At 45.9% G+C, this 24,212-nt stretch overlaps 8 protein-coding genes and 1 long non-coding RNA gene across 15 annotated transcripts; 6 read left to right on the top strand and 3 right to left on the bottom strand.

The window, feature by feature from the left end:
- Positions 1 to 320: 320 nt before the first annotated feature.
- LOC9639635 (probable F-box protein At3g61730) lies at positions 321 to 1,220 on the bottom strand. Its single transcript, XM_024665238.1, has 5 exons — positions 1,135 to 1,220; positions 874 to 1,082; positions 768 to 815; positions 559 to 714; positions 321 to 480 (listed from the first exon to the last, which is right to left on the bottom strand). Exons 1-5 carry the CDS (start codon positions 1,182 to 1,184, stop codon positions 395 to 397), a joined length of 549 nt encoding a protein of 182 aa, XP_024521006.1. The 5' UTR covers positions 1,185 to 1,220; the 3' UTR covers positions 321 to 394.
- Positions 1,221 to 1,250: 30 nt separating this feature from the next.
- On the bottom strand, positions 1,251 to 4,051 carry LOC112342812 (nucleolar complex protein 4 homolog). Of its 2 annotated transcripts, none has more exons than XM_024665237.1 (14): positions 3,266 to 4,051; positions 3,048 to 3,205; positions 2,932 to 2,993; positions 2,838 to 2,880; positions 2,711 to 2,787; positions 2,629 to 2,663; positions 2,490 to 2,576; positions 2,380 to 2,438; positions 2,145 to 2,319; positions 1,917 to 2,090; positions 1,755 to 1,863; positions 1,642 to 1,699; positions 1,487 to 1,589; positions 1,251 to 1,426 (listed from the first exon to the last, which is right to left on the bottom strand). In XM_024665237.1, the coding sequence occupies exons 1-14, from the start codon at positions 3,602 to 3,604 to the stop codon at positions 1,301 to 1,303; spliced, it is 1,605 nt and encodes a 534-aa protein (XP_024521005.1). In that variant the 5' UTR covers positions 3,605 to 4,051; the 3' UTR covers positions 1,251 to 1,300. The 2 variants fall into 2 exon arrangements, with proteins under 2 accessions (XP_024521005.1, XP_024521004.1); XM_024665236.1 differs by having other exon boundaries at positions 1,484 to 1,589; positions 3,266 to 4,049.
- Positions 4,052 to 4,843: 792 nt separating this feature from the next.
- On the top strand, positions 4,844 to 6,730 carry LOC9639634 (cationic peroxidase 1). The gene is made up of 4 exons (XM_002991474.2): positions 4,844 to 5,561; positions 5,642 to 5,833; positions 5,905 to 6,070; positions 6,129 to 6,730. Exons 1-4 carry the CDS (start codon positions 5,352 to 5,354, stop codon positions 6,536 to 6,538), a joined length of 978 nt encoding a protein of 325 aa, XP_002991520.1. The 5' UTR covers positions 4,844 to 5,351; the 3' UTR covers positions 6,539 to 6,730.
- A 135-nt stretch (positions 6,731 to 6,865) lies between these two features.
- Positions 6,866 to 12,851, top strand: LOC9639633 (DNA helicase INO80). Of its 2 annotated transcripts, XM_002991473.2 has the most exons (21): positions 6,867 to 7,265; positions 7,322 to 7,382; positions 7,453 to 7,519; positions 7,579 to 8,498; positions 8,557 to 8,667; positions 8,724 to 9,103; positions 9,156 to 9,264; positions 9,318 to 9,571; positions 9,623 to 9,748; positions 9,808 to 9,969; positions 10,024 to 10,081; positions 10,134 to 10,358; positions 10,407 to 10,553; positions 10,602 to 11,087; positions 11,139 to 11,396; positions 11,452 to 11,559; positions 11,611 to 11,705; positions 11,753 to 11,909; positions 11,961 to 12,164; positions 12,229 to 12,387; positions 12,457 to 12,851. In XM_002991473.2, exons 1-21 carry the CDS (start codon positions 7,237 to 7,239, stop codon positions 12,619 to 12,621), a joined length of 4,281 nt encoding a protein of 1,426 aa, XP_002991519.1. In that variant the 5' UTR covers positions 6,867 to 7,236; the 3' UTR covers positions 12,622 to 12,851. The 2 variants fall into 2 exon arrangements, with proteins under 2 accessions (XP_024521051.1, XP_002991519.1); XM_024665283.1 differs by having other exon boundaries at positions 6,866 to 7,265; positions 9,318 to 9,748.
- Positions 12,852 to 13,627: 776 nt separating this feature from the next.
- On the bottom strand, positions 13,628 to 14,362 carry LOC112342823. Its single transcript, XR_002991092.1, has 4 exons — positions 14,226 to 14,362; positions 13,921 to 14,047; positions 13,800 to 13,868; positions 13,628 to 13,747 (listed from the first exon to the last, which is right to left on the bottom strand). It is a non-coding gene; the product is annotated as an uncharacterized LOC112342823 (long non-coding RNA).
- A 22-nt stretch (positions 14,363 to 14,384) lies between these two features.
- LOC9639632 (thioredoxin domain-containing protein PLP3B) lies at positions 14,385 to 16,896 on the top strand. Of its 2 annotated transcripts, XM_024665291.1 has the most exons (10): positions 14,386 to 14,515; positions 14,620 to 14,691; positions 14,741 to 14,788; positions 14,849 to 14,905; positions 14,969 to 15,054; positions 15,120 to 15,192; positions 15,247 to 15,308; positions 15,367 to 15,464; positions 15,522 to 16,617; positions 16,746 to 16,896. In XM_024665291.1, exons 1-9 carry the CDS (start codon positions 14,432 to 14,434, stop codon positions 15,611 to 15,613), a joined length of 672 nt encoding a protein of 223 aa, XP_024521059.1. In that variant the 5' UTR covers positions 14,386 to 14,431; the 3' UTR covers positions 15,614 to 16,617; positions 16,746 to 16,896. The 2 variants fall into 2 exon arrangements, with proteins under 2 accessions (XP_024521058.1, XP_024521059.1); XM_024665290.1 differs by having other exon boundaries at positions 14,385 to 14,515; positions 15,120 to 15,308.
- On the top strand, positions 16,051 to 16,835 carry LOC9639631 (NDR1/HIN1-like protein 6). The gene is made up of 2 exons (XM_002991471.2): positions 16,051 to 16,617; positions 16,746 to 16,835. Exons 1-2 carry the CDS (start codon positions 16,051 to 16,053, stop codon positions 16,833 to 16,835), a joined length of 657 nt encoding a protein of 218 aa, XP_002991517.1.
- Positions 16,897 to 17,051: 155 nt separating the features above from the next.
- Positions 17,052 to 18,547, top strand: LOC112342822 (TOG array regulator of axonemal microtubules protein 2-like). The gene is made up of 5 exons (XM_024665288.1): positions 17,052 to 17,282; positions 17,347 to 17,453; positions 17,516 to 17,648; positions 17,762 to 17,956; positions 18,022 to 18,547. The coding sequence occupies exons 1-5, from the start codon at positions 17,124 to 17,126 to the stop codon at positions 18,307 to 18,309; spliced, it is 882 nt and encodes a 293-aa protein (XP_024521056.1). The 5' UTR covers positions 17,052 to 17,123; the 3' UTR covers positions 18,310 to 18,547.
- A 4-nt stretch (positions 18,548 to 18,551) lies between these two features.
- LOC9639600 (endoribonuclease Dicer homolog 3a) lies at positions 18,552 to 24,209 on the top strand. Of its 4 annotated transcripts, none has more exons than XM_024665285.1 (23): positions 18,552 to 18,636; positions 18,695 to 18,875; positions 18,944 to 19,057; positions 19,113 to 19,247; positions 19,296 to 19,371; positions 19,435 to 19,499; positions 19,547 to 19,678; positions 19,732 to 19,860; positions 19,908 to 20,052; positions 20,125 to 20,218; positions 20,264 to 20,453; positions 20,505 to 20,668; positions 20,723 to 20,935; positions 20,982 to 21,229; positions 21,284 to 21,552; positions 21,622 to 22,049; positions 22,107 to 22,213; positions 22,273 to 22,451; positions 22,504 to 22,713; positions 22,765 to 23,205; positions 23,260 to 23,529; positions 23,584 to 23,883; positions 24,020 to 24,209. In XM_024665285.1, exons 1-23 carry the CDS (start codon positions 18,596 to 18,598, stop codon positions 24,056 to 24,058), a joined length of 4,170 nt encoding a protein of 1,389 aa, XP_024521053.1. In that variant the 5' UTR covers positions 18,552 to 18,595; the 3' UTR covers positions 24,059 to 24,209. The 4 variants fall into 4 exon arrangements, with proteins under 4 accessions (XP_024521053.1, XP_024521055.1, XP_024521054.1 ...); XM_024665287.1 differs by having other exon boundaries at positions 23,584 to 23,901; positions 23,987 to 24,209; XM_024665286.1 differs by having other exon boundaries at positions 22,107 to 22,204; positions 23,584 to 24,209.
- The last annotated feature ends 3 nt before the right edge of the window (positions 24,210 to 24,212 follow it).

Genomic DNA, 24,212 nt, shown 5'->3' with positions numbered 1-24,212 from the left:
AAAACTCTACAACAGCGTAAAAGTCTTTTGCTATACGCACCGCCATTCTTTTCAAGATTGGTACATCCAGCCGCACCGAAGGGAGAGACGCGGCTGGTCGGTTGATAGTTCCCGTTCTTCGCGGTCCATGATTTGAAATTGAGAATGCCTGTGGCCCGCAGTAAACATCTAACAAAGAAACAAAGAAAAGAAAGGATACCTGAATTGGCAGTGTCTTTGTCGATCAAGCGCTTGTAATCGAACACTGCTCCAGCTGCGACGTCACAGTTTTCACGGATGTTCCTGACTCCGATTTCTTTAAAGGACCATGTTCTGTTCTGGAACTCTTCGTGCAGGAACAACTCCCAGTTACGAAAGTCCAGTGTCTGCATTCTCCCTGCAAACAAGGCTTAGCTCATCTAAGAAGATAATGAAAATGCAATTCTCCCAAACCAGTGCATGCAGGCAAGTTACAACCGCCGCAGCGCATCCTATGAAGATCTAGCAAAAAAAAAAAAAAAAAAGGTAAAATGAAAGCGTCGTAGGAATAGATGAAGGGAACCTTGAACTGAAGCAAACCTGCGATCCAGATGCCAGGGAGCACGTTTGGCACAAGGCACAATGCCGAGCTCTCATCGAGTTTTATCTTCTTTGACTTTGAGATTCGTTGCCAGAGCCTGCCAGCAGCGAGCGCCTTGCCGGAAACGAGCGTAAAAGCACCTATTCGCATCCAATCTAGAACAGGAAAACGTAACCATGGAATGAAAGACTGTATACGTAACGAGTACCTCGATGTTTCTCGCGTTCATGGATGCTGTAGCTATGGCTTCCAGTGACTGCAAGAGACCGATCGCGTTAACATGGACAAGAATCTGTGACACAAGGAGTACATACCAAATGCCGATCGATAGAGCTCTCTCCAGCTGAAATGCGGCCGAAATTTCGCCGCCTCGCTGCCGATCTTGAGCCGCTTGAGCGAAAGCGCTTTCCACAGTCGCTCATCCATGGCTATCGGCACGAAGAACCGCGCCGTGAGGGCGAGGTGCGCTAGATCGGCCGCGTCGAGGAAGCTCGCAATGCACTCCCAGATGTCCGCATTGTAGCTGGAACAATCCAAGAACGATCGATTTCCAGAAAATCGATAGATTCACTCACAGTTTCTCCTGGAACGCGAGCTCGGCGCTGCGCTTCCTCGTCAGCACCATCGCTGCTACGACAATAGCTTTACATAAAACCCCAAAGAGAGTTTAAACTGGGCCACGGGCGGGACAGGAAGCAATCCGAGCCGTCCGTCGGGCCGGCTGCATTAACGGACGAGATCTTACATTACTTTGAGCTTCTTTTCCTTTGGGAAGCTCCAGCCCGCAAACTCTTCATTGTTGGAAAACAATGCGTTTGGGACAACCTTGTAATAAGCTAGAGGAACTTGCTTTAATCTTCTCTTTGTCTGCAAAACCTTCACTTAGCCACGAAAAAAAACTACGCGCGAACACACAAAACTTACCTCCTCGTTGAAGATAGTAGAGTAGGATCCAGAACAAAAATCGCTGATTTGAACTTCCGTGGTCTTCCTCTTGACGGTAAGATCAGCTTCCAGCGTGCTCACAAATCTGGAAAAACGCTAGAGTTTGGCAGTTCTTTCGTTAAAGGACAGTTCGTTACCTTGACACAGCAGGGCAGTAATGCCTTCGAAGTGTTTCTATTTCCCACAACGAACTCTCTGCAAACACAGAAACGAAATGTAAAGCAATCACGAGAAAAAAGAAGCACATTACCCAGAGCGCGGCAATTAGATGTCTTTTCGTTTGCAAGGTAGGGATCTCTTCCAAGCTTTGCGTCCGAGACATCTTCTTCACCTTTACTAGCAACTCGCAAACGAGAACTCTACAACGTAAGCGATCGAATGGTTAGTCTAAACTTTAAGCTGGAGTTAATACCTGATGAACAAGGCAATTTATCGAAGGATGCCGTCGAAGAAGATTGTGAACCATAGCTATCACCACTAGTGATCCTGCTGGCGATGCATGTAGTGACAAGCGACTTAATTTCTTGGCAAACGCCGCGGCTAGATAAGCTGGCAAGAGTGGAGACCTCAAGCAGCTATCCAGCAACTGCAAGAATTTATAAACATTCCGTCGACGATAAGGATACTTTACGTGACATACCTCAAAAAATCGAGACCGGTACTTTGTGAAAAACATCGACGGGTCCAACAAAGCGTACAGCCTCTCATAGAACTCAGGATACTCCAGTCCATACTTTGTCATCAGAATATGCAGGCTGTCCAAAGCCAAAACGCTGTAAACCCCACCAAGATCATACGACTTGGTAAGAAAGTCACTGAGACAAACCGAGTTAGTCGATGTAGCAAAAAATAAAAAAAGAATAACATGGAGAAACCTGAGACGTATTGGATTCGAAATTATAGAGAAAACGACCTTGGACATGTTAGCAAGCACCTGCATCGAAAAGAAACTTTGTTTAAGGGAAGAGAAACTAGTAGCACGCACCATCTTATAGACGTCAAGAGGTAGCGGAAGCTGTAAGAAATTTAACCACAGGTTTCTGACTTTAGATTTGAATCGATTGATGGTAAACTGTCAAAATACATACTGCTGATTAGTCCAAGGAAATTCTTCCAGAACTTACTTCTTTATCCAAAGCGTTTTCAGTGATCTTCTTGTCTGGACAAACAAGCTCAGCCACGGAATCCAAGAAACAATGTCCTTACTAGTGCTTAGAATTTCTTGAACGGAGGGCGAGAGACGTGAAATGACTCCATACACGTTACGGGTGAAGGTATCGACACTGCAAAAAGCTTCCTCAAGTAGGAACTAGATACGTTCACGCAACGCTACCTTACGCTCTTATCATCGTCGCTGGACAACGTAGCATCCACTCCTGACAATTTATAGTGTCAGAGCTGCTACAGAGATACGAGTAAAGATTAACCTCTTTGGGACGTTTGAAGGCGAGCAGACACAAGCTTCTCAAAATTCTTCACAGTATAGAAGCTGAAGTATAAAAGTTACTATGTGGTTTCTAGCAAAATACTATGGGAAGCATACCAGAGAGTCGCATCCTTGCAGTGCTCAGTCGCAAGCGCATCGAAAACATTCTCACTCGATTTCCTTGTCAAAGCCAAGCAGAGTTTGAAGTAGATTCCATTGTCCACACGACAATCCTTTGCTTGAAGCAACTCCATCAAAGAATCCAAAGCCGCATTCTACGTCCAAGAACAGGAGTTCTGTGAAGAATGAAGAAGAAATATACAAAAGAGAAAAACCTCGAGTCGATGTTCTTCGGTCCCAACCACGATCGCAATAAGAAGCTCGATGAGCTCCTCAAACTTGTTCTTGAGCCAAGCTCTGTAGATCGCCTCGGCAGTCTCCGAGCCATCACCGTCGCTCTGCGGCTTCCCTAGAACGCCCTGGGACGAGAGAATGGGCAGAAAGAACGCCTGGAGACACCGCACAGCCTCGAGAACACATTCCACAGACGAGGACGATCCAGCGCCGCGCTTGCAAAATGCGGAGACGATCGACAGGAGCGTGGAGCAATTGTTGACATTGGCCCTGGAGACGAGGAGCGCGCTCCCCAGCGCCCTCACCTCCTCCACTTTCATCAGGGAAGGCAAAAACCCTAACTAGGGCTTATGAGGTTTGAGGGCTTAGAAGAAGCATTCTTTGTTATTTGATCGAATCGACAAAGAGGAAATTGGGAACAATCTACAGCGATCTAGCTCGCATTCTTCGATTCCTCGACATCCTTGAGCGCGGCGCCGGTCGCCGTGCTCTTGGCCGCGCTGAAGATGATCGGGCTGTGAACCGCGAAGCTACCCACGATGAGCATTGTGCCCAATCCAGCAGCACAGGCCCTGTTGATGACGGAATTGAGCGATGATTTGATGGGCGCGTAGACGAACAATCCGAAGACGCGGGGCCTGTTCGCCGGCATCGTTTCTTCTCTTGAGAGAGAACCCTAACCCTAATTTAGGTATCGATCAAGTTTTAAATAAATTGCTACATGTTGCATGTACGCTTAGTTTGCTTAATAGTAGTTTCATAAAGTTTATAATTATACAAGATTAATTTGATGATAGAATGAAAAAGAATATACTAGAAAGGGTTTAAGAAAATTTATAAATTATAAATATGTTTATAAATTACAAATATAAAATTAATCTAAACGAATAGGAACCGTTAGATGATAGAATATTTTAAAATATTCAAATATATTCTAAATATATTCACTACCATCCCTTAAGCAAACCAAAAAACGCTAGTTTAATCTTTGAATTTGGTCGGGGGGCCAAATTTTAGCCACGGCATCGAAGCTTCGGTGATTCTAGGTCGTCAGCTGGCCACTCGTCCGTCCACGCACTAAGAATGCAACATCTCGCCATCTCCAAGAAAAGCCCTAAAAACCAGCACAAATATTGGATTTTCTGATACAAAAGAGTACAATAATTTCATGTCTCGTCCAACAGCGACGGCTTGGCTAGAGTGGACCATGGATGAACAAGAGCTTCTCTTTTCTCCGAATTCTTAAACTAATTTTTTCGTGTTTCCTCTTGTTTTTTCTCTCTTCTTTAACTACAACTAACTGAGGCTAACGAGGCACCAAGAAATAACTGGAGAACTGAATGGAAAGGCCTATGGCAGAAATTTTATCCGTGGAGTTGGGGAAAAGATGCCCACTAACGAATAAGGACGATCAAGATGGGGTGTTATAAGGGCAAAGCTACGTTTGCAATCAAAGACTAAGACCTCTCTACAACCAGAAGGGGACAAACCAAAGTCGCCAACTTTGCCCCCACAGACTGCTTGAAAGATAGATCCAATTAAAGAAGGAAAATACACTTGAGTGAACGAGAAGGATTCTTCTTTCCCCTGTCAATCGATCCATTTCCAATCCAACTGTGATGGAGTGCCAACCACAGAGGCAATAGACGACGCTATAGAGCGAATAAAGAGGAATGAGAAGCTCTAGAGCACCTCGTTTGTGTTGTCGTTGGCGCTGGAACTTTTCTCCGTGAATTTACCTCGTTTTGGCGACTCTAGAACTAACTGTGTAGTTTGATCGCTTTCCATACAGCTAGTATAGTGTATATATAACGAAAAATCATGGAAGTCGAGACTCCATCGTTGAATTCTAGTCTTCTACGTTGCTAGTGACCCAGGATAGTCAGCAAAAGGCCACCTCGGGATCACTGCATAGCTATAGCTTTCTAGAGTTCTTTAGAGTAATATTAAGAACTTGGGAGCTCTCGGAGCTCCATTGGCAATCTAGCGATCCAAAAGAGGACGCACACTAAAGAACACTGGAAGTTTCTTAAAAGAGTTTCTTCCCTCTGTTCTTCGTGATTGACAATGATCTCTACGTATTCTCTCCTGCTGCTTTTGATCGCTACTTCGTCTCTGGCCTTCTCGGCGGAGGCGGCGCTCGCGACTGGCTACTACGATTCGACATGCCCGCAAGTCGAGAAGATCGTCAAGGCCGGGGTCGCAAACGCTGCGCAGTCCGACTCGCGATTGCCAGCGTCGCTTCTTCGTCTCCATTTCCACGACTGCTTCGTCCAAGTAAGTCGCCTTCTCGTCCATTGGATCGGCACAACCGACCGCTAAGATTCGTCCCCCTGTTTGAATTTGAAATTTTCTAGGGGTGTGATGCGTCGGTGTTGCTGGACGATACTCCCACTTTCAAGGGGGAGAAGACCGCCGGCCCCAACAACAATTCCATCAGAGGATTCGAAGCAATCGACGCGATTAAATCGTCTCTCGAGAGCAGCTGCAAGGGGGTCGTGTCATGCGCGGACATCCTCGCGCTCGCAGCTCGGGATTCTGTCGTCCTGGTAGGAAATTCTAGTGATTTTCGGTGGAGTTCTTATGGATTCCCCTGTTTCTGCACGGAATTTGAGCGCAGAGTGGCGGGCCGTCGTGGGAAGTGCCACTGGGGCGACGAGATAGCATCACTGCGAGCTTCTCTGGAGCTACGAATCGACTGCCCAGTTTCTTCTCTGACGTGAATGGATTGATCAAATCCTTCACAGATGTTGGGCTCACAGCGGAAGATATGTTTACACTCTCTGGTAAGATGAAATTTTCCAAAGTTCGCATCCAATTCGCGAGAATTTGTCACGATTGCAGGGGGGCATTCGATCGGCCAGGCGCGATGCCTCGCTTTTGTGTCGAGGATCTTCAATGACAGCGGCAGCGGCAGCCCCGATCCCAGCATTCGCCCTAGTTTTCTCTCCGCGCTCCAATCCAAATGCCCGCAAACTGGGAGTCTCAGCTCGCTCCAGCCCCTGGACGCAACCACGATCAACAAATTTGATAATCAGTACTACCTCAATCTCGTCCTGGGAAAGGGACTGCTCCACTCAGATCAAGTGCTTTTCAACACAGTCGGAGTGGCCAGGAATTTCGTCAAGGCATACAGCGCGGATCAATCGAAGTTCTTCAGCAACTTCGCGGGATCTATGATCAAGATGGGGAAATTGAGCCCTTTGCTCGCCCCGAAGGGGATCATTCGCAGCAATTGCCGAGTTCCAAGATGAAGGAAGTTCACAAGAACAAAGAAGGCACGCAAGTGTGTTGGATTGGAAGTGTGTATTTTGTAAATCGCGAGCACAAATGCTCATGAGAGAAGAGATTTGTTGTAAAACAAGGAATAAAAACCAAATGTGAGGTCCATGCACTCACACAATGAAATAAAATTTCGATAATTAAAATACATTTTCAAAGGAAAATAGTAATTCACCATTTTTTTTTTCAAAAATTGATTGATAAAGATAGAAAAGAAAATATTTTTTGTGAAACAAGGAATAAAAACCAAAGACAACTTTTTTGTTTTTTCCTTTCTTTTTTCCGATTGATGACGAAATGAAGTTTGTTTGGTGGGAGGGAATGGAATCGAACCGAAGCGAGTATAAAAGCCGCGTTCACACGAAGCACTTTAAATTTGGAGGGGACTGTTTGGGAAGAAGGGGTGAAGAAGACGAGCGATGGCCACCATGCTTTACTACTACCACTACGTCGACTTAGGACCCCCCAAATGGCCACCTGCCCAAAATGTCGCCCACCCTGGCCCTATTCCGTCCATTAGGGCGCGCCAACCCCTTCCATGGCATCAACAACAAGGTCCTCCCCTAGGGCTCTGGCTATGGCGCTGCCTTGCGGCCCTACTAGGGTTTCTTCGTCCTCCGCCTAGGCGCTGCCGAGAACGAATGCGGGGAGCGAGGATTCGCGCACGGCGATGACGATGCCGGCATCCTCGCAGAACGGGTGAGTGATTTCTCCTGCGATTCTTGCGGTTCATGGATGATTCGCGCAATGTACAGGACGGAGGAGTGGGAATTGAAAGGGTGTAGCTATTCCGTCGATGACTTATTTAATTTGGAGGTGAGTTTTTCAGTTGGATTCTGTCGATCGACTGTGGCTGGCCTTTGCTAAGAGAAATTTCTGCTCGTAGCCATTGCTAAACTTTCACATTCCCGAGGAGCTGGATGACTTTGCGAGCTTGGAGGAGCAAGAAGATGGTACTGTTATTGGTTCGGTGGTTTTGTTTCGACTAACAAAGTCGTGGTGTGCTCTACAGAAGGAAGCTCCAGGCTTCGGTTGGAAGAGGAAAGAGCTGAAATTCCACTGAGCTCCCAAGCAGAGATGACGCTGAAAAGAAAAAGAGTCCAAGTGGAAGCCGAGGCTGGCAGTGCGGCTTTATGCCGCGACGATGCCGATAGCAACGATGACAATTGCGTCCAGATATCCGAGGAGCATTACAGGGGTCTGCTTGGAGAGCATCTGCAAAAGTATAGGCGGACTTGTTTGAAGGAAGCCATCGCAGCTCGACTAACATCAAATGCTGTGGGAAGGTGTCTGGACACGGCCGGGGTGGTGGCAGTCGCGGGATCTTCACAAGCCGATTCGTCGGTTTTACAGGATGAACGACTTCTCGACTTGGGAGAGGGGTTGAAGTTTTTGGTTCCGCCATTTTACGAGCAGCTGGCTCAAAGCATTGAGCTGCCGAGCATGGCGTCTATCCAGGTTGAGGAATCCGTTCTTAGCGGACCTGTGACGTCCAAAAGCGTCGCGGCCATCATCGCCTCTGATCGACGACTGGGGAAGGAACCGGTTCCTTTGGTGGTGGTAAAGCACAAGACTGGCACATCAAGGACGAAATTTCCTCTACGTGTACTGGATGCGGAGAAGGCCACAAGGTTGATCAATGGGTATGAGATGCCAGTCACGAAGCAGGGGACAGAAAAGCAATTACCGGTGAACGACATAAAAGTTCTTGACAGGGGCGATGGCTATGAGGTCATTCAACGAAGGATACAAAGGAAGCCAGCGACGACGAAGAATGCCACAGAGATTGCGCACGAGGATGTTGAGAAGGTTGCGAAGTTCTGGGTCAGCCTTGTGAAAAGGGACTTGCCTAAGCATTTCAAGGCCTTCACAACTTATCACAAGAAGCAAATGGCTGAGTGTAAACGCTTGACGGATGCCTGTCAAAAAGAGGTAAACTTATTGATGGTTTGACGTTAGTTCTTACGTACTTTCTCTCGTGTGTTCTCAGGTTAAGCTTCGAAACACGAAAATCATGAGGGCAATGAAAAATGCGCCAATTCGGAACAGAAAGCTTGCGCGTGACATGATTAATTTCTGGAGGAAACTGGACAAGGAACAAGTGAGCGTCTTTCCTGTTTTCGTTGTGGCTTGGCTAACTTTGAACTCTTATTTCAGGCCGAAGTCAGAAGAAGAGAAGAGAAGGATGCTGCTGAAGCTCTAAAGCGAGACGAGGAGTTTCGAGAAGCTAGAAGACAGCAGCAACGTCTTAACTTTCTGCTCACTCAAACAGAACTCTATAGCCATTTCATGCAGAACAAGCTGACGGGGCAGAAGGCGTCTCTAGAGCTTGAAACTGATCCGGCTGGATCAAAAGGTCCAGTCGATGCAGCAGAGGAAGCGGCTCTGAGAGAAGAGGCTTTAAGAGCTGCCGAGAAAGCTGCTTTTGAACAGAAAGAGAAGACAAATATGTTCGACAACGAATGCTCAAAGCTACGGGAAGTTGGACCTGGGGAGGAAGCCCGAGGACATGGCGAAAACATCGATTTATTGCATCCGTAAGTTCATTGCGCATTCTACTTGTCATAGGTTGACGCTCTATTTTTCCAGATCTACTATGCCTACAACATCATCCGTCGATCAACCGTCACTCTTTCACGGAAACTTGAAAGAATACCAGCTAAAAGGCCTGCAGTGGCTTGTCAACTGCTACGAGCAGGTGCTGTCGGTTTTATTGTAGCGACGAAAGCTTGTTACCTGCATTTCTTACAGGGTTTAAATGGAATTTTGGCGGATGAGATGGGATTGGGAAAGACGATCCAAGCAATGGCTTTCTTAGCGCATCTAGCGGAAGAAAAGAACATATGGGGTCCGTTCCTAGTTGTTGCACCGTCAACTGTTCTCAACAATTGGGCCGATGAAATCAAACGTTTCTGCCCGGAGTTGAAGATCCTTCCTTACTGGGGTGGGTTGCAAGAGCGGACAGTGTTGAGGAAGAACATCAACCCGAAGAGGCTATACCGAAGGTCTGTTTACCAAAATTCCTGTCCAAGGCGTAACTCCTGGTCTTTTGGCAGGGATTCGAGCTTTCACATTCTAATAACGAGTTATCAACTGCTGGTGTCGGATGAGAAGTATTTTAAGCGTGTGAAGTGGCAGTATTTAGTTCTTGACGAAGCGCAAGCGATCAAAAGTGCTAGCAGGTTTTCAATTTGTCGTTTTATTTTTTCTACAATTCATGCCTGACGTTCTTTCTACTCAGTTTGCGGTGGAAAATTCTGTTGAGTTTTAGTTGCAGAAATCGTTTACTATTAACTGGAACGCCAATCCAAAATAACATGGCAGAATTGTGGGCGCTACTTCATTTTATTATGCCAACGCTTTTTGATAGTCACGAACAGTTTAATGAATGGTTTTCCAAAGGGTAAGATTCTTGCAAAATATCGTTATAGTCTATACTAACGGGCCACTGACTCAGGATAGAGAACCATGCAGAGCATGGAGGTACTTTAAATGAACATCAGCTAAATAGATTGGTGAGTCTCTTCTTTTCGTTGCCATATTATGCTAAGATACTTCTGATTCCAGCATGCGATTCTAAAACCGTTTATGTTAAGGCGTGTGAAAAAGGATGTTGTCTCCGAGCTGACAAAAAAGAAGGAAGTTGTTGTGCCTTGCCTACTTAGCTCTCGTCAGCAAGCTATATATCAAGCTGTGAAGAACAAAATCTCTATAGCTGATCTTTTTGACGGAGGCCATCTAAACGAGAAGAAGGTCGTAAATCTTATGAATATAGTAATTCAACTACGCAAGGTAAGAGCACGTATAGCTGAATTTCGCCCGCCTTACGTTAGTGTCCAGGTCTGCAACCATCCCGAGCTTTTTGAACGAAATGAAGGACGCACGTACTTTCACTTTGCAGCAAGTGTTAACCATCTCTTGCCGGCAGCCTTTGGGGATTTAGAGGATTTGTATTGTTTTGGAAATCACAATCCAATAGCTTTTAAGGTACGTTACGAATTATCTTCATTCAAAGAATTGCTGGTTTTCTTACAGATACCCAAGCTTATTTATCGAGATGGTATCACGAGTTTGCGTAGTTCTGCCCAAGGCTTCCAAGAAAAATGGTTGTTTAATTTGATGAACGTTTTTTCTGCGGAAAATGTTCACAAATCAGCTGTATCTTTTGGGCAGTCTTCAAGTGGTTCATTTGGCTTTACAAGGCTGATGAACACGTCATCTTCTGAAGTATCATTTTTGAGCAACGCAACTATCTTGGAACGATGTCAGTATGGGGTACTGCAATCGCGGACGGCTCTGCCAGATGATGACGACGATTCAGATCCAAGAGTAACAGCCATCAAGAGGCTACTTCTGGTACGCACTCCCAGTGAGTCTGGCCTTTTACGGCGGAAAAGAGCTGTCGGTCTTACTCTGGAGCCTTTCGAAGCTTTAGCTGTTCCCTTGGAGGAACGATTAACTGGCAACACACAGCTTCTTCGCTCTGTGAAAGCGTTTATTCCACCAGTGCTTGCTCCTCAGGTATGCAAAGGCTCTGCTATCATGTCCTTGAAGTAACTTATTTGCTTACAGATTGAAGAGTTGTGTTCGGATCGTTCATTTGCATATCAAAGAGCGGAAGAGCTCCACAACCCATATATAAAGCGGCTTCTGGTCGGTTTTGGCCGCACGTCCGAGTTTAATGGCCCTTCCATGCCACTCGATCCGCACCCTCTCATTCAAGAGATAGATAAAGAGGTGCATGGTCAAAACTGCTTGCTGACAAGCTCTTTCCAAATTTTTGGTTCTGCGCCACCTCTGCAGACGATTGATTTTGCCCGGACCCTCATGGTAAGTAATCTTTTGAAGAAGTTAGACGTAGTAACTTTACGATTTGTTGATGTAGGACTCTGGGAAGCTACAAGCTTTAGACATCTTATTTAGGCGACTACGAGCTGAGGAACATCGAGTCCTTGTTTTTGCACAAATGACAAAGATGCTAAACATTTTGGAGGTTTGGAATCATTTTCGAGTTTCCTGGTTTACATGTGGAACTATTTTGCAGGACTACATGAAGTACCGGAAGTATAAGTACCTCCGGTTGGACGGATCATCCACGATTATGGATCGACGCGACATGGTTAAAGATTTCCAACACAGGTTTGGTCATGCTAAATTATTTCTGATACCGATGGGTTTGGTGGCAGGTCTGACATTTTTGTATTCCTACTGAGCACAAGAGCCGGAGGTCTTGGCATAAATTTGACAGCAGCCGACACCGTCATTTTCTACGAGAGCGACTGGAACCCGACTATGGATTTGCAGGCCATGGACAGAGCTCATCGGCTTGGCCAAACCAAGGAGGTTGTTTCCTCTAGTATACTCTGGTTTTACTTACAATCATTGTCATTTCAGGTGACTGTTTACCGGCTAATTTGCAAAGGAACAGTCGAAGAGAAGATTGTGAAGCGAGCAAACCAGAAAAACACAGTCCAGCAGCTTGTGATGACTGGAGGACAATCTCAAGACGTGTTCGAGGCCGACGAAGTGGTATCTTTGCTGTTGGACGATGCCGAGCTTGAGCAGCGATTAAAGCATCAGAAGTCTCTGGAGCAAACGGTGAGATATCTACACTCTAAAAGCTCTTGAGCGTAACATCTGTTTGTCCACTGCTTTCATGCAGGATAAGCCGAGAGGTAAAAAGAATGAAGTGAGTAGGAAGGTCGTGCAAATCGACGCTGATGAGGTGGTGTCCCTGCAAGACGACCTCGCCGCGGGTGCTGGAGACTCCGAAAAGCTTCCGGAGAAAGCCACGCCTAGCAGGAGGAAGTCCGGACAAAAGGTAGGTCGATTTGCTTACATTTTTTCTGTGTCCCTCTTGCCAAGTTTATATAACGAGTGATAATCGCAGAGACAAGCTGGTGATGAGATGAAGCCACCAAAGCCTTCCAAAGTAGCCAAGGAAACTCCAACCAGCGATGCTGCGAAAGAGGCCAAGCCGAGAAGCAAGGCTAAGCCGAAGAAAGCCTCGCAGGATGTAGAGAAGAAGGTGGCAGCGACATCGGCGACAAGGTGACCATTTTCCATTTCTCTCTCTCTCTTTTTTTCCTTGAAAGACTCTAGGATTCTTGAGAAGGTGGTGGTTTTTTTTTGTATTATACACATGGGAAAAACTGGTTCCACTCCGCTCCGTACATAATCGAAAGTTGTGTATAGCCATTTCCCAAAGTTAGTGCTTGTTTAGCCAAGTGTGCTTCACTTCACTTCAAAATTAATCTTGTATGGGGCATTGATTCTTGCTCCTAATTGTATTATCACATTATAATTTATTTCTTTATTTTTGGTTTTTTCATCTTTTAAATTTTGGTTTAAGCACTTATGATTGGGAAAAATTTATAAATTATGTTTTAACTGTATCCTATAATAATTATGGGAGAGATGTAAATGTTTTTATTTATAGAAAAGTCTTATTGTTTGAAGATCAAAAAGATCCAAATCCTATATTAGAAATTGTAGATTTTTATATACAAGAAATTGTAGATTTTTATGTAAAAGATGAGCTTTATAAATTAATAGTTTTCCTAGGTTTTGCAAAATATAAAACAAAAGGTGATTATGGATGGAATAATTGGTCATTTATAGGTTGCTATCAATACATTGATCATAGTACAGTTGATTTCTTTGCTTTTAAATTTATATATAAATAATAATCTCATTCTAATCACAATAAAATCTACTTGAAATAATTTTCTAACAAGTTATGAATTATTTTTTAATTTTCTTAAACTAAAGTGCCATAAATCTACCATAATAACAAATTTTTAAAAAATGATTTATTCTTATATTAGACAGCAATGCAAGTACCATCATAGTGATATATTATCAATCATGAGCAATATTTTATACAATTGAGTAATTAATCAGTTTATTTCTTTCTTTCCAGTTTACTATTAATCTGGATTAGAATTATTTGGATGGATGAGGATGTCCAGCCAAAGTCAATAACAACCCTTAATAAGCATGTAGTGTGATTTTGATATTTGAAAAACCATATTAATTGAGAGGATAATAAAACTTTATCGTACTTGGAGAATAAAATATAATATAATTTACAAATATCCATACAAAATTAAAAAGTTGAAAAGTAATTATTACCTTCTTGATATGAATTTTTTTCTTCTGATTGATTCACATCAACAAAACTAGAAATTCAGATCTTCAGCACTCTAGCTTAGAAAAAATGAATAAACAAACCTCTTTTTATACAAGCAAGAAAAATAGTTCCGTCGGTTATACAAAATACTAGTCACCGATCTGAGCATCCTGGAAAGCTCGGTATAAGAAACACAGAAGAAAAGAAGCTATGATTTTTTACTTGTTGGGAGAATAGGCTCTAAAACTGGATGGATGTGTTGCGCCACAAAGTCCTGGATTTGTTTGTGACCCGTGGCCAGGAACAATTGTAACACTCCCTCGGTTAGCTTCCCACACTCTAGAGTTCTCTAAAGAACAATGACAATCGATTGCTCAAAATCGCTACAATGGAAAGATTCAAATAACAGGAATGGTTCTCATCAATCTAGAAAATAGGAGTGAATCCAGAATGAGAAAATCCCATGGAAGGAATCCTAGACATCAAAGGACGGAGGACGAGAAATCCCTAGATCGAGAATGACTTACGCGGAATAAGTGAAGCACGATGTGATCTGGAATGGATCCGAGCGATGGCAACCGCTGGATATTGCGCACAGCGCACTCGGTGCTCAGCTCCAGCAGCGATGGCGCCCGCTGCTCCATAATTCTTCTATAGGAATATCCCACACCCGTTAGGTCTGTGAGCCCTAATCTTCTTGTTTTGTTGGGGAGAAGCTCTGTTCTTCGCAGCTATGGATCCCAGCAAGTTTGGATCGACGCTCTCCGACCTGGCGTTTGGATCCGCCATGGGAGCTGCGGCGCGGGATTACAAGAAGGTAGGCATCGCCGCCGATGAGAGAGAGAATGTAGCCTGGAAATATTTCCAGGGGAGCGAGGTTTTGTGGAACCTTGTTCTCAAGGATTGTGCGCTCATGGCCAGGAAATGCTGGCGGCAGAGAAGCAATCGACGAAGGAGGCGGCGCCGGAAGTAGATCTGGACGAGCTCATGGATGTGAGTTTTTGATGGAGCTCTTTGCCGTGGTTTACTTCATTGTTTTCAGGATCCAGAGCTGGAGCGGCTCCATGCCGATAGGATTGCATCACTCAAGGTTTGCTTGTTTGTTTCTTTCGAGTTACTCTGAGAGATTTTGTTTCTTTGGTTTTTGTAGAGGGAAGCTGAGAAGAGGCAAGTTTTGCAAAGGCAGGGACATGGAGAGTACAGAGAGGTAAAAGCAAGAGCTTCATTCCATTAGTTTTGAGATTTTTGGTTTTCGAGATGTGTTCTTCAGGTAGCCGAAGAAGATTTTCTCGGAGAAGTTACTGGCAGTGACAAGGTTGTGTGTCACTTTTACCATCGCGAGTTCTTCCGCTGCAAGTAAGTTGCAGAGAGAATTTTTTTTCTCGGTGGAAGCTTTAACTCTGTAATGCTGCTGTACACAGGATCATCAACAAGCACCTGAAAGCTCTAGCTCCCAAACACTTTGAGACAAAATTCATTATGGTGGATGCGGAGGTGAGGTTTTTCGTTCCTGTCGGTCAGTTCCTTGATTCATTTATCCCCGTACAGAAATGTCCATTCTTCGTTTCAAAGCTCAAGATCAAGACGCTGCCGTGCGTCATCTTATTCAGGTAACAGAATTTTCGGTCCCGGATGTCTGGAAAGCTCACTCGTTTTTGCCTCTCGCAGGAACGGCATTGCAAGCGAGAGAATTGTCGGGTTTGAAGAACTGGGAGGCGTGGACGATTTTCCCACAGCGACGCTCGAGAAGCTCCTGATCAAGAAAGGTAAGCAAAGCTTGTCTCTAAGCTTCGATTGCTTGCTAACCTCGAGTTTCGTGACAGGGATCTTGATAGTTCCAGAGAAAAAGGTGGAAGACGACTACGGACAGACAAGGATCCGCACGACGACGTATGAAGACAGTGACTCGGAGTAGACCAAACAAAAAATAAATTCGAATCTGGTACCACCACACGTCTTCGGGAAGAGCTACAAGGAATTGTTCGTCAAAGTTACAAGCACTTCAACGTTTTGCCTCAAGAAGATCGGAACTCCAAACGTCCGGGGAATTACCAAAGGTTAGAGAATATGTACGTTGTTTGATCTTGGGCTTATTGGATTGGTGTAGCATAAGAATCACGCATGGGCAAAAGTTTATATCTTTTGATCGAATCGAAGGAATGTGAAGCGGCAAAGCATAGAGGAAACAGTGATTGAAAGGAAAATGAAAGCTTCCACTGAAAAAAAACCTTTGGATCGTCCTTGTCTATAAATTCCATAGGTAGTTTTTTCCTTCCAAGAAATCTCTTTAGCAAAAGAGAGGAGAGCTCTCTTTTTTAGACGAGGGAAACGCGCGCGCGAGAGGGAGAGAGAATGAGAAGCGCTAGTGGCCGGCGCAAGCTCCATCTCCATCACGACTACTACGACGATTACGATCGATCCAGGGCGTGCCGGCGATGCTGCTGCATTGGATTCCTCCTCGTCGTCGTCCTAGCGGCGATCGTCGCGCTCGTCCTCTTCCTCGTCCTGCGCCCCAGGCGGCCAGATTTCTCCCTCCAGGACGCGCGCATTGTCTCGTTTCGCGTCGAGCAGCCCGCGCCGCTCACCACTAGCGGCATGGCGGTGCTGCTGTCCATGGATCTGGAGCTCACGCTGGCGGCGCACAATCCCAACAAGGTCGGGATCAGGTACTCGGCGACGCGGATCTACATCTACTACAGGCGGAATTTCGTGGGATTGGCGGTGGCTCCAGCGTTCTATCAGCCGGCGCGCAGCAGCGGGCTCGTCCGGGCGTCGATCGTCGTGGACAGGGTCAATGTGCTCCAGGCGACGGCGGAGGATCTGCTCCAGGACGCGGCCAGCGGGATTGTGAAGCTGGATCTGCGCGGGAAGATCCCGGCGAGGATCGTCGTGCTGGGAATCCAGACGCCCCGGATCGAGGTCAGTTTTTTAGGGTTCTTGGGCTAACTTCGTCTTACGATTTCTTCTTCTTCTCTCGCTCAATTGACCGATCGATCGCTCGATTGGTCGCGATCGATCGAGAGATTCTCACTGGCTTCTTCTTCCAGGTGGGGATTTCTTGCGAGATCGCTGTGAGCCCGCGGCAACAGCAGCTCGTGAGCAAGCAGTGCGGGGTGAAGAACGTTAATCTCGACTAGGTAGACGTGTCAAAAAATTTTAACTCAATCTCGAGCTTATAAAGGTCTCGCGTTCGATTCCCACCACGAGCAGTGCCACGTGGAGGACATCACTCCAACGGTGGGACGTCACGTCGGCCGGCATCTTGACGGGCGCCCGTCGTAATATTCCCTAGCTCGCCGTTGAAGATAAGGCGGCCGTGAAGAGAGAAGGACGAGAGGAAAAAAAGAGAAAACCCCATTTTTTTGTTCTTCTTCTTCTTCTTTTGGGTTTGGCGCTTTGGTCGGTCCAGTGATCGTTGCCGCCAGATGATGGCTGGAGGAATCGTCAAGAAGAATCAGCAGCAGCAGCAAGCGCCAGCGGTTCTAGGCAAGATCAACGATGAGAATCGGCCGCCAGTGCAAGAAGTGGAGTACATTCTTTCCAGGGATCTCAAGCCGCTCAAAGATCCCGAGACGCAGCTCAAGGTAGGGTTCTATGGCGCAGATCTATGGGGATGTGCATTCTTGCTCACGGCATTGCTGGTGGCAGACCCTGGCAGCAAGGCTCGGCTCCGGAGATTGGCTCACCGTGTGCGCGGCGCTGAATCAAGTGCGCCAGATCTCCATCTTCCAGTCGGATTTGCTCCTCCCCGTGCTGTGAGTGGTTCTAGATCTGATATTTCGGACTGGTGGATTGATGATCGATGCCGCCGCCGCAGGGAGAATGTCATGACCCTAGTCTTGAAGGCCGTGAAGAATCCTCGCAGCGCGCTGTGCAAGACGGCGATTATGGCATGCTCGGATTTGTTCCAGGCGTTTCAAGATCAAGTGCTCGAAATGCTCGATCCTCTGGTACTTTTTTTCTCCTTGCCCTCTTTTTTTTCCCTTCTCGCCATGCATAGGCAGATAGTTTCATGGGTCACTGGTTCTAAGCTTTTGGTCCTTTATTTTTTTCTGTGATCCAGTTGCTCCAACTATTGCTCAAAGCATCACAAGACAAGAAATTCGTTTGCGAGGAAGCCGAAAAGGCTCTCTTGGGAATGACTACCTGGATATCGCCCGTCTCTTTGATCCACAAGCTCCAGCCGTATACGACGCACAAGAACCCCCGCGTCCGTGCAAAGTCGGCAACATGTATCTCCAAGAGCGTCGCCAAGCTCGTAAGTTGCTCGAGATCTTCATGGATTCGATCGAAAGTTTCTCACATTTTCCTTGTTTCCTCCAGGGCGCCGAAGGCATCAGGGACTATGGCTTGGAAGCTTTGATGCAAATCGCCGCTGCGCAGCTCATCGACCAGCTCCCCGAGGCTCGCGAATCCGCTCGTAAGTTGGTCGTGGAGCTCCACTCGGCCTTCCAGCAACAGCCGGACGTGAGCTCCAATCTCTCCGAGACGAGCAGCAGCAGCAGTGGCAGTGACTCCGACGATCAAAACCAGAAATCCTGGGAGGAGTTTTGTTCCAGCATCCTCACTCCCGCGGTGGCGCAGCCGATTCTTCGCGTCAGCACCAGGTGATCGATTTGATACCGCCTCTTATCAAACGATCGTCTCGAGTGAGAGAGAGGGAGAGGGTCTCCTCCAAATTTGTACAAAAGAAAGCTCTTATGCCCTGTAGATTTTCTAGTGGTGCCCAAGACCAGGAGTGAGAGAGAGAGAGAGAGAGAAGATGATCGATCGATGATCGCCACCATTGGCTGGTTCTTTTTTCCTTGGCGAGAACGAAACACAATTAAAAACCCATTTTAAAGGCAAAGTTGTTTGGCACTAGGCTAGGGTTTTTCAAACAGGGGCTTTTGGCGTCATGGATTGCGCGAAGCGGGCCAAGACGATGATCCCGCGCGGGTAAGAGACGATCTAGTAGCCTACATTCTGCCTGATTCGAGAGGAAATGGCGTTGCAGCTACCAGAAAGATGTGTTCCAGAGGGCATTGAAGGAGAATATCATCGTCAATCTCGGCACTGGAACGGGGAAGACGATGATCGCGATCATGCTCATCCAGAGCTTCGAGGAGAGGCTGTCCATGCCCCAGGAGAAGCGAATTGCGGTGTTTCTAGCTCCAACGGTGAATTTGGTGATCCAGGTATTGTTCTTCTTCGTGAGTTCTCCAATTCTTTAGACTGTAACTTTTTTGCTCTTCTTCTTTCATAGCAAGCTCGAGCTATAGAATCCTTTACGGTGCTCAAGGTCGGTGACTACTACGGTGACAAGGGAGTCGATTCTTGGAGCGTCAATCAATGGCAGGCGGAGGTGGATTCTCATCAAGTGAGCGTCTTCGATCACAATCTTTTCGTTGTTTTCTTATGGATTTTGTCTACAGGTTCTGGTGATGACGCCTCAGGTGTTTTTAAATGCGCTCGGGACTTCTGCGCTGAAGCTCGAGTTTGTGGAGGTCCTTGTCATGGACGAGTGTCATCACGCCCACAAGAATCATCCATACGCGCTGATTATGAAGGTGAAATTTTTCGTCTGTAGCCTGTTTCTTATGCTGCTTTATACCCAGACGCACTACCACGTTTCTTGTCTCAAATCAAAGCCAAAGATATTTGGAATGACAGCTTCTCCTGTTATTCAGAAAGGTGCCGTAACACTGTTGTTTCTGTGTTTCCTGTTTATAACTCTTACTCGAGGAAATATTTCAGGTGTATCATCAAGTTATGACTGCAATCGTAAATTAACGGTCTTAGAAAGCATTCTGGATGCGAAGGTTTTAGTTATATGTTGGAGAATGACTTTTTCTCACGTCATGGTTAGGTGTACACAGTGGAAGATAAGTCCGAAGTAGAAGAGTATTATCCGAATCCGACACAATATAAGGAGTACTATGACAGACCGAAACAAAGGTTCTCCAGTATACAGACTGAGCTAGAAATACTAAAAGACCGCGTAAGTTCCCCCTAATTTTTTATGTAATTCTTATTTCTCACTTTGAACTACAGCTAAATTCTGAAGCTGCGTGTAACTGTAGCGACTATGAGCTGCAGAACAAAATCAAAAAATCTATTGACAGACTTCATCTGAGCATAAACCACTGCCTCGTAGACCTGGGCCTTCTACCTGCGCTTCTGGTAATCACATAACATATGTGTTGTATTAGAAATGTGTATTTCTGCAGGCAGTGGAGATACTCCAGAATCGCAACAAAAGTACTTTCCATTCAAAATGGAAGCCAGATGTCTCGTTGGAGGAGGAGGAGGTGAAAACGAGCTTGAAAGAGCGTTTCTTACAAAATGTTTCTTCAATACCAAGGTTTTCTCAAGGTTCGTATCTCTCTTTTCTTTTCTTTTCTGTTTTTGTTTTTGTTTGTCTAAACCGTTCAAGCACACAATCAGTATCTTCACGCTCTTATCCGACTCTAGAGGAAATGACTTCAGGAACATTAAGCCCGAAAGTACTGGTACTATTGGATGTGCTTGAAAGATTGAGGTTAGTTTTGCCCTCCCTGGAAGTTTTTCTTATATCATGTTTCAGGGGCATTACAAACATGCGTTGCATTGTCTTTGTGGAACGTGTGATTGTGGCCATGGCCTTAGCCAAGCTCATATCTCGGCTTTCGTTTCTTTCTCATCTCCGTTGTGATTATATGACTGGTGTGCGTGACACGGATGCAAGAAATCCAACCCAGCAGCAGGAGGTCCTAGACGCTTTTGCAGGTGGCAAGGTTGGTAGTTCTTACGCTTTTTATGTGTAACGTTCCTTGTATATCTTGTAGCTTAATCTGCTAATAGCGACCTCAGTTGCAGAAGAAGGTCTTGATGTCCAGGCATGCTGCGCTGTAATCAGATTTGACGTATGCCAAACTTTGCGAAGCCATGTTCAATCCCGAGGACGTGCTCGAAACCGATTATCATCAACTTATGTATGGCTTCTGGAAACGTAAATAGTTCGTCCTTTGTAATTGCATTCTAAACATGGATCTGATACGTACAGGGGGAATGTAGAGCAGCTGAACCTGTTTAACCAGTTGTGTACAAGCGAGAGAGTGGTGGAAGATCAAGTAATCTTCCGAAATTATATGGATATTACGAGAGAGGCGCCTCCAGAAGGTGACCTGGAGTTTTTCCGTGTGGAATCAGGTGCTTGTAAAAGTTCGCAGGACAGCGTGAGCTTCATTCACGAGTATTGTGCTCGTCTTGGTGACAGGTATTTCTTTCGTCTATCTCTCTTATGCTCATCTTCTGTGCCGCAGGTACTACAATGCAAAACCAAAGTTTTCGTTCAAAGATTCGTTCGTCTGCACTGTGGAATTTCCACCCAACGCTCCTCTGCGTTCAGTAGAAGGTCCTCTGAGACGTACAGAACAGCTCGCGAAAAAAGCAGCGTGTTTGCAAGCTTGCCGGAAACTTTATGACATGGGAGAAGTTAGACCTGACACGCTTTGCCCAGATGTTGACGATTTCGATGAAGAAGACCAGTCGATGCGGAAGAATGAATCAGGTATTCGACTATTCTATTAAGTTTGCAAGGCCATTAATGACGCGTGGATTGCAGGAAAACGCAAGGAGATCTTCTCGACTGCAAAGCCACTCATTTTCGAGGGAAGCTGGGTGTTTAACGAGTCAGGGGTGCAGTTGCAATTTTATAAAATCTGCTTCGTGATTGAGCCACCTGAATCACGAACATACTCGAACTTTGGATTTCTGGTAAATTGCGTCATTGACGCAGAAGTAACCGATTCTGAAGTGACCCTGTTCTCAAGAAATAGAGTTGTCAACGCTAGAGTGCATCGCGTCGGGCCAATTCAGCTGGATGCCAATCAGGTACGAAGGATTTTGTTCATTAAGAATAGGAGACACGATTGATAAAGGCACGTCTTTCTTCTGATACAGGTAAAGGCAGCCAAGGCATATCAAGAGCTACTGCTCAACGGAGCTTTCAACCGTTTGGCACGCTGCTCGGGAAGTCCTCAAGAAATCCTCTGGAACAAATCTCAAGCGTTTCTTCTGCTACCTGTGCATGATGACAACGACAGTATTGATTGGACGAGTGTTCATGCGACTGCGGGGGTATACAGGACACTTTGTAGTAATTTCTCACCATCTTCTCCAATGGATGGGGATGGTGTGGGGGAGAAGACGCACGCGGACGTGCTCTGCACTGCTAATGGCTACGTACATTCTTCTGCGCTCCAGGACATGGTCGTAGCTACCGTGCACAATGGCAGGCTTTTCTGTGTCACAGGGGTTCTAGAGAACTTTACTGCGGCATCACTACTACCGAAGAGGGGCTTCACGTACATAGATTATTACAAAGACAAGTGAGCGTCTATCGCAGCCTGTGCCTACATTCTCTCACCAAGCTCACGTTTTTGCAGGTATCAAAGGACGTTACGGCTTCCAGAGCAGCCATTGCTGAAAGCCAAGCCAACGCATGCTTTTCATAATCTCCCCATAAGACCCAAGGAACAAGAAGGTGATCATGGTGAAAACTCGATATTTTCTTAGAAATTACAATTTAAAGTGTCGGAGTTTATGTTGCAGGTTCTAGACAAGAAGAAAGTTTTGTAGAGCTACCACCTGAGTTGTGCCTGTGCCTAGAGATTAAGTCCGGACTAATTCGATCGCTATACTTCGTCCCTTCGTTTCTTCACCGGTTTACTTCGACCGTCTGTGCCATACAGTTGCGCTCACCACTGTGGCCATGGATTCCTGCAGCGAAGGTATTCATCTTTATCCTTGAAAATGCATCTTAGTGGTGAGATGGTTTTCCAGATCCTCGAAGCAATTACCAGCAAAAAATGTCACGAAGAGTTCTCATATGAGAGTTTGGAGCTTCTAGGGGACTCGTTTCTCAAATACGTCGTGACTCAAAAGCTGTTCCTGGTCTACGATAAGAAACACGAAGGCCAGCTCAGTGCGAGAAGGTCTCGCGCTACTTGTAATGCAGCGCTACATCAGTTGGCAAAATCATCTGGCATTGCGGTATGCGCGATCTTTCTTCCTGTAGTGTAAATGTTCAACGTTGCCTTGCAGGAATACATACGCGACGAAGAATTCAATCCTTCCAACTGGACTGGCCCGGGCATGCTTACCTCTGATTCATCAAAATGTAGGCACCAGCAGGGGAGCTATGAAAACGAGGAAAATTATTTTTCATCGTGTGCCAACGGCCATCGGGGGATTCGAAGGAAAGCTCTCGCCGACGTTGTAGAGGCCCTTATCGGTGCATACTTGGCCACGTCTGGACCTCCGAGCGCCATGGAGCTTATGAAACAGCTCGGCATTGACATAGAATTCGACATAGGCTTGCTTGCCTCGGCTCGCCAAGCTTCCCTGCCGGCTGAATCGTTTCAACATCTCCAGGCATCGTTGGAGTCTTTAGAGCATAAGCTGCAGTATAAATTTCAAAACAGGAGCCTCTTGGTGGAAGCTATAACTCACGCATCTCAACCGAACTGCTTGCTCTGCTATCAGGTAAGTTCCTTGGTTTATCAGCTGGGCTTTTTTTCTAATCGAAAACAAATACAGCGGCTAGAGTTCCTTGGCGATGGCGTCCTGGACTTCCTTGTATCCCGCCACCTCTTCGAGACTCATCCAGGATTACCTCCAGGAACACTCACAGACTTGCGGTCTGCAGCCGTGAACAACAAATGGTTTGCTCGGCTGGTTCTGAGGCACGGCTTACATCAGCATCTTCAGCATGGCTCCGTGGAACTTGACTGCGAGATCCGAAAGTTCGTGCAAAACGTGAAGGAAAAACCAGACGCTTCATGCTTCGAAGACTTGTCGGCCCCAAAGGTACGTACACAGATTCCGGTGGTCTTCTCTACATTCTGGCCTCTCTTTTCTCAGGTGCTTGGAGACTTACTTGAAAGCATAACCGGTGCCATCTTTGTGGACACTAACTTCGATTTGGAGAAGTTGTGGAGAGTGGTGCTGCCTTTGTTATCGCCTTTGGTCACTCCAGCGACGCTACGTTTCCATCCTGTGCGCATTCTTATGGAGCTTTGCGCGAGAAAAGGCATGAAAGTCAGTTTCTTCCGGACAGAGGCGACCACAACTGAAGTAAGGGTGACTTTTGGAGAAGAATCACTTGTGGAAACTTCGCAGGAGAAGCCGAGGAAGTCTGCAAAGATAGACGCGGCTCTGAAGATGCTTGCCAGTCTCCAAGTAAGCTGTGGAAATTTCTAACGCAGTTCTCTCTCTTTTTTTGCTAGACTTCGTGGTGCTAAGCTTTTGTTGTGTAAATGTCTAGTACTGAAAGGAAAAAGTGGAGAAAGAAATGAAGATGCTTGCCAGTCTCCAAGTAAGCTCTGGAAATATCTAACGTAGTTCTCTCTATTTTTTTGCTAGACTTGTGGTGCTAAGCTTTTGTTGTATCAAAAAGTAAATGTCTAGTACGGAAAGAAAAAAGTGGAGAAAGAAATGAAAATATATTACTCAACAGTTGTATGAGAAATTCAAAATATTATTGTTCATAC

This window comes from Selaginella moellendorffii, unplaced genomic scaffold (genome assembly GCF_000143415.4).
Source record: "Selaginella moellendorffii unplaced genomic scaffold, v1.0 SELMOscaffold_120, whole genome shotgun sequence".
NCBI classification, from domain to species: domain Eukaryota; kingdom Viridiplantae; phylum Streptophyta; class Lycopodiopsida; order Selaginellales; family Selaginellaceae; genus Selaginella; species Selaginella moellendorffii.
Note: the sequence above shows the minus strand (reverse complement) of the source record. Positions and strands in the feature narration are given on the sequence as shown.

What these genes read in the sequence shown, in the direction of transcription:
- LOC9639634 (XM_002991474.2), top strand. Translation starts at nt 5,352, where the DNA reads ATGATCTCTACGTATTCTCTCCTGCTGCTTTTGATCGCTACTTCGTCT. An exon ending in TCCACGACTGCTTCGTCCAA is followed by an intron (nt 5,562 to 5,641) that starts GTAAGTCGCCTT and finishes GAAATTTTCTAG; the next exon opens with GGGTGTGATGCGTCGGTGTT. An exon ending in CTCGGGATTCTGTCGTCCTG is followed by an intron (nt 5,834 to 5,904) that starts GTAGGAAATTCT and finishes ATTTGAGCGCAG; the next exon opens with AGTGGCGGGCCGTCGTGGGA.
- LOC112342822 (XM_024665288.1), top strand. Translation starts at nt 17,124, where the DNA reads ATGATGGCTGGAGGAATCGTCAAGAAGAATCAGCAGCAGCAGCAAGCG. An exon ending in GATTTGCTCCTCCCCGTGCT is followed by an intron (nt 17,454 to 17,515) that starts GTGAGTGGTTCT and finishes CCGCCGCCGCAG; the next exon opens with GGAGAATGTCATGACCCTAG. An exon ending in TCGAAATGCTCGATCCTCTG is followed by an intron (nt 17,649 to 17,761) that starts GTACTTTTTTTC and finishes TCTGTGATCCAG; the next exon opens with TTGCTCCAACTATTGCTCAA.
- LOC9639631 (XM_002991471.2), top strand. Translation starts at nt 16,051, where the DNA reads ATGAGAAGCGCTAGTGGCCGGCGCAAGCTCCATCTCCATCACGACTAC. An exon ending in TCCAGACGCCCCGGATCGAG is followed by an intron (nt 16,618 to 16,745) that starts GTCAGTTTTTTA and finishes TTCTTCTTCCAG; the next exon opens with GTGGGGATTTCTTGCGAGAT.
- LOC9639633 (XM_024665283.1), top strand. Translation starts at nt 7,237, where the DNA reads ATGACGATGCCGGCATCCTCGCAGAACGG. An exon ending in CTTGGAGGAGCAAGAAGATG is followed by an intron (nt 7,520 to 7,578) that starts GTACTGTTATTG and finishes TGTGCTCTACAG; the next exon opens with AAGGAAGCTCCAGGCTTCGG. An exon ending in CACCAGTGCTTGCTCCTCAG is followed by an intron (nt 11,088 to 11,138) that starts GTATGCAAAGGC and finishes ATTTGCTTACAG; the next exon opens with ATTGAAGAGTTGTGTTCGGA.
- LOC9639600 (XM_024665285.1), top strand. Translation starts at nt 18,596, where the DNA reads ATGGATTGCGCGAAGCGGGCCAAGACGATGATCCCGCGCGG. An exon ending in CGGTGAATTTGGTGATCCAG is followed by an intron (nt 18,876 to 18,943) that starts GTATTGTTCTTC and finishes CTTCTTTCATAG; the next exon opens with CAAGCTCGAGCTATAGAATC. An exon ending in GGAACAAGAAGGTGATCATG is followed by an intron (nt 22,214 to 22,272) that starts GTGAAAACTCGA and finishes TTTATGTTGCAG; the next exon opens with GTTCTAGACAAGAAGAAAGT.
- LOC9639635 (XM_024665238.1), bottom strand. Translation starts at nt 1,184, where the DNA reads ATGGTGCTGACGAGGAAGCGCAGCGCCGAGCTCGCGTTCCAGGAGAAA. An exon ending in GCTCTATCGATCGGCATTTG is followed by an intron (nt 816 to 873) that starts GTATGTACTCCT and finishes GGTCTCTTGCAG; the next exon opens with TCACTGGAAGCCATAGCTAC. An exon ending in TGAACGCGAGAAACATCGAG is followed by an intron (nt 715 to 767) that starts GTACTCGTTACG and finishes TTCCTGTTCTAG; the next exon opens with ATTGGATGCGAATAGGTGCT.
- LOC112342812 (XM_024665236.1), bottom strand. Translation starts at nt 3,604, where the DNA reads ATGAAAGTGGAGGAGGTGAGGGCGCTGGGGAGCGCGCTCCTCGTCTCC. An exon ending in CTCTTGACGTCTATAAGATG is followed by an intron (nt 2,439 to 2,489) that starts GTGCGTGCTACT and finishes TTTTCGATGCAG; the next exon opens with GTGCTTGCTAACATGTCCAA. An exon ending in ATCTAATTGCCGCGCTCTGG is followed by an intron (nt 1,700 to 1,754) that starts GTAATGTGCTTC and finishes CTGTGTTTGCAG; the next exon opens with AGAGTTCGTTGTGGGAAATA.
- LOC9639632 (XM_024665290.1), top strand. Translation starts at nt 14,432, where the DNA reads ATGGATCCCAGCAAGTTTGGATCGACGCTCTCCGACCTGGCGTTTGGA. An exon ending in GACATGGAGAGTACAGAGAG is followed by an intron (nt 14,906 to 14,968) that starts GTAAAAGCAAGA and finishes TGTGTTCTTCAG; the next exon opens with GTAGCCGAAGAAGATTTTCT. An exon ending in GAAGCTCCTGATCAAGAAAG is followed by an intron (nt 15,465 to 15,521) that starts GTAAGCAAAGCT and finishes GTTTCGTGACAG; the next exon opens with GGATCTTGATAGTTCCAGAG.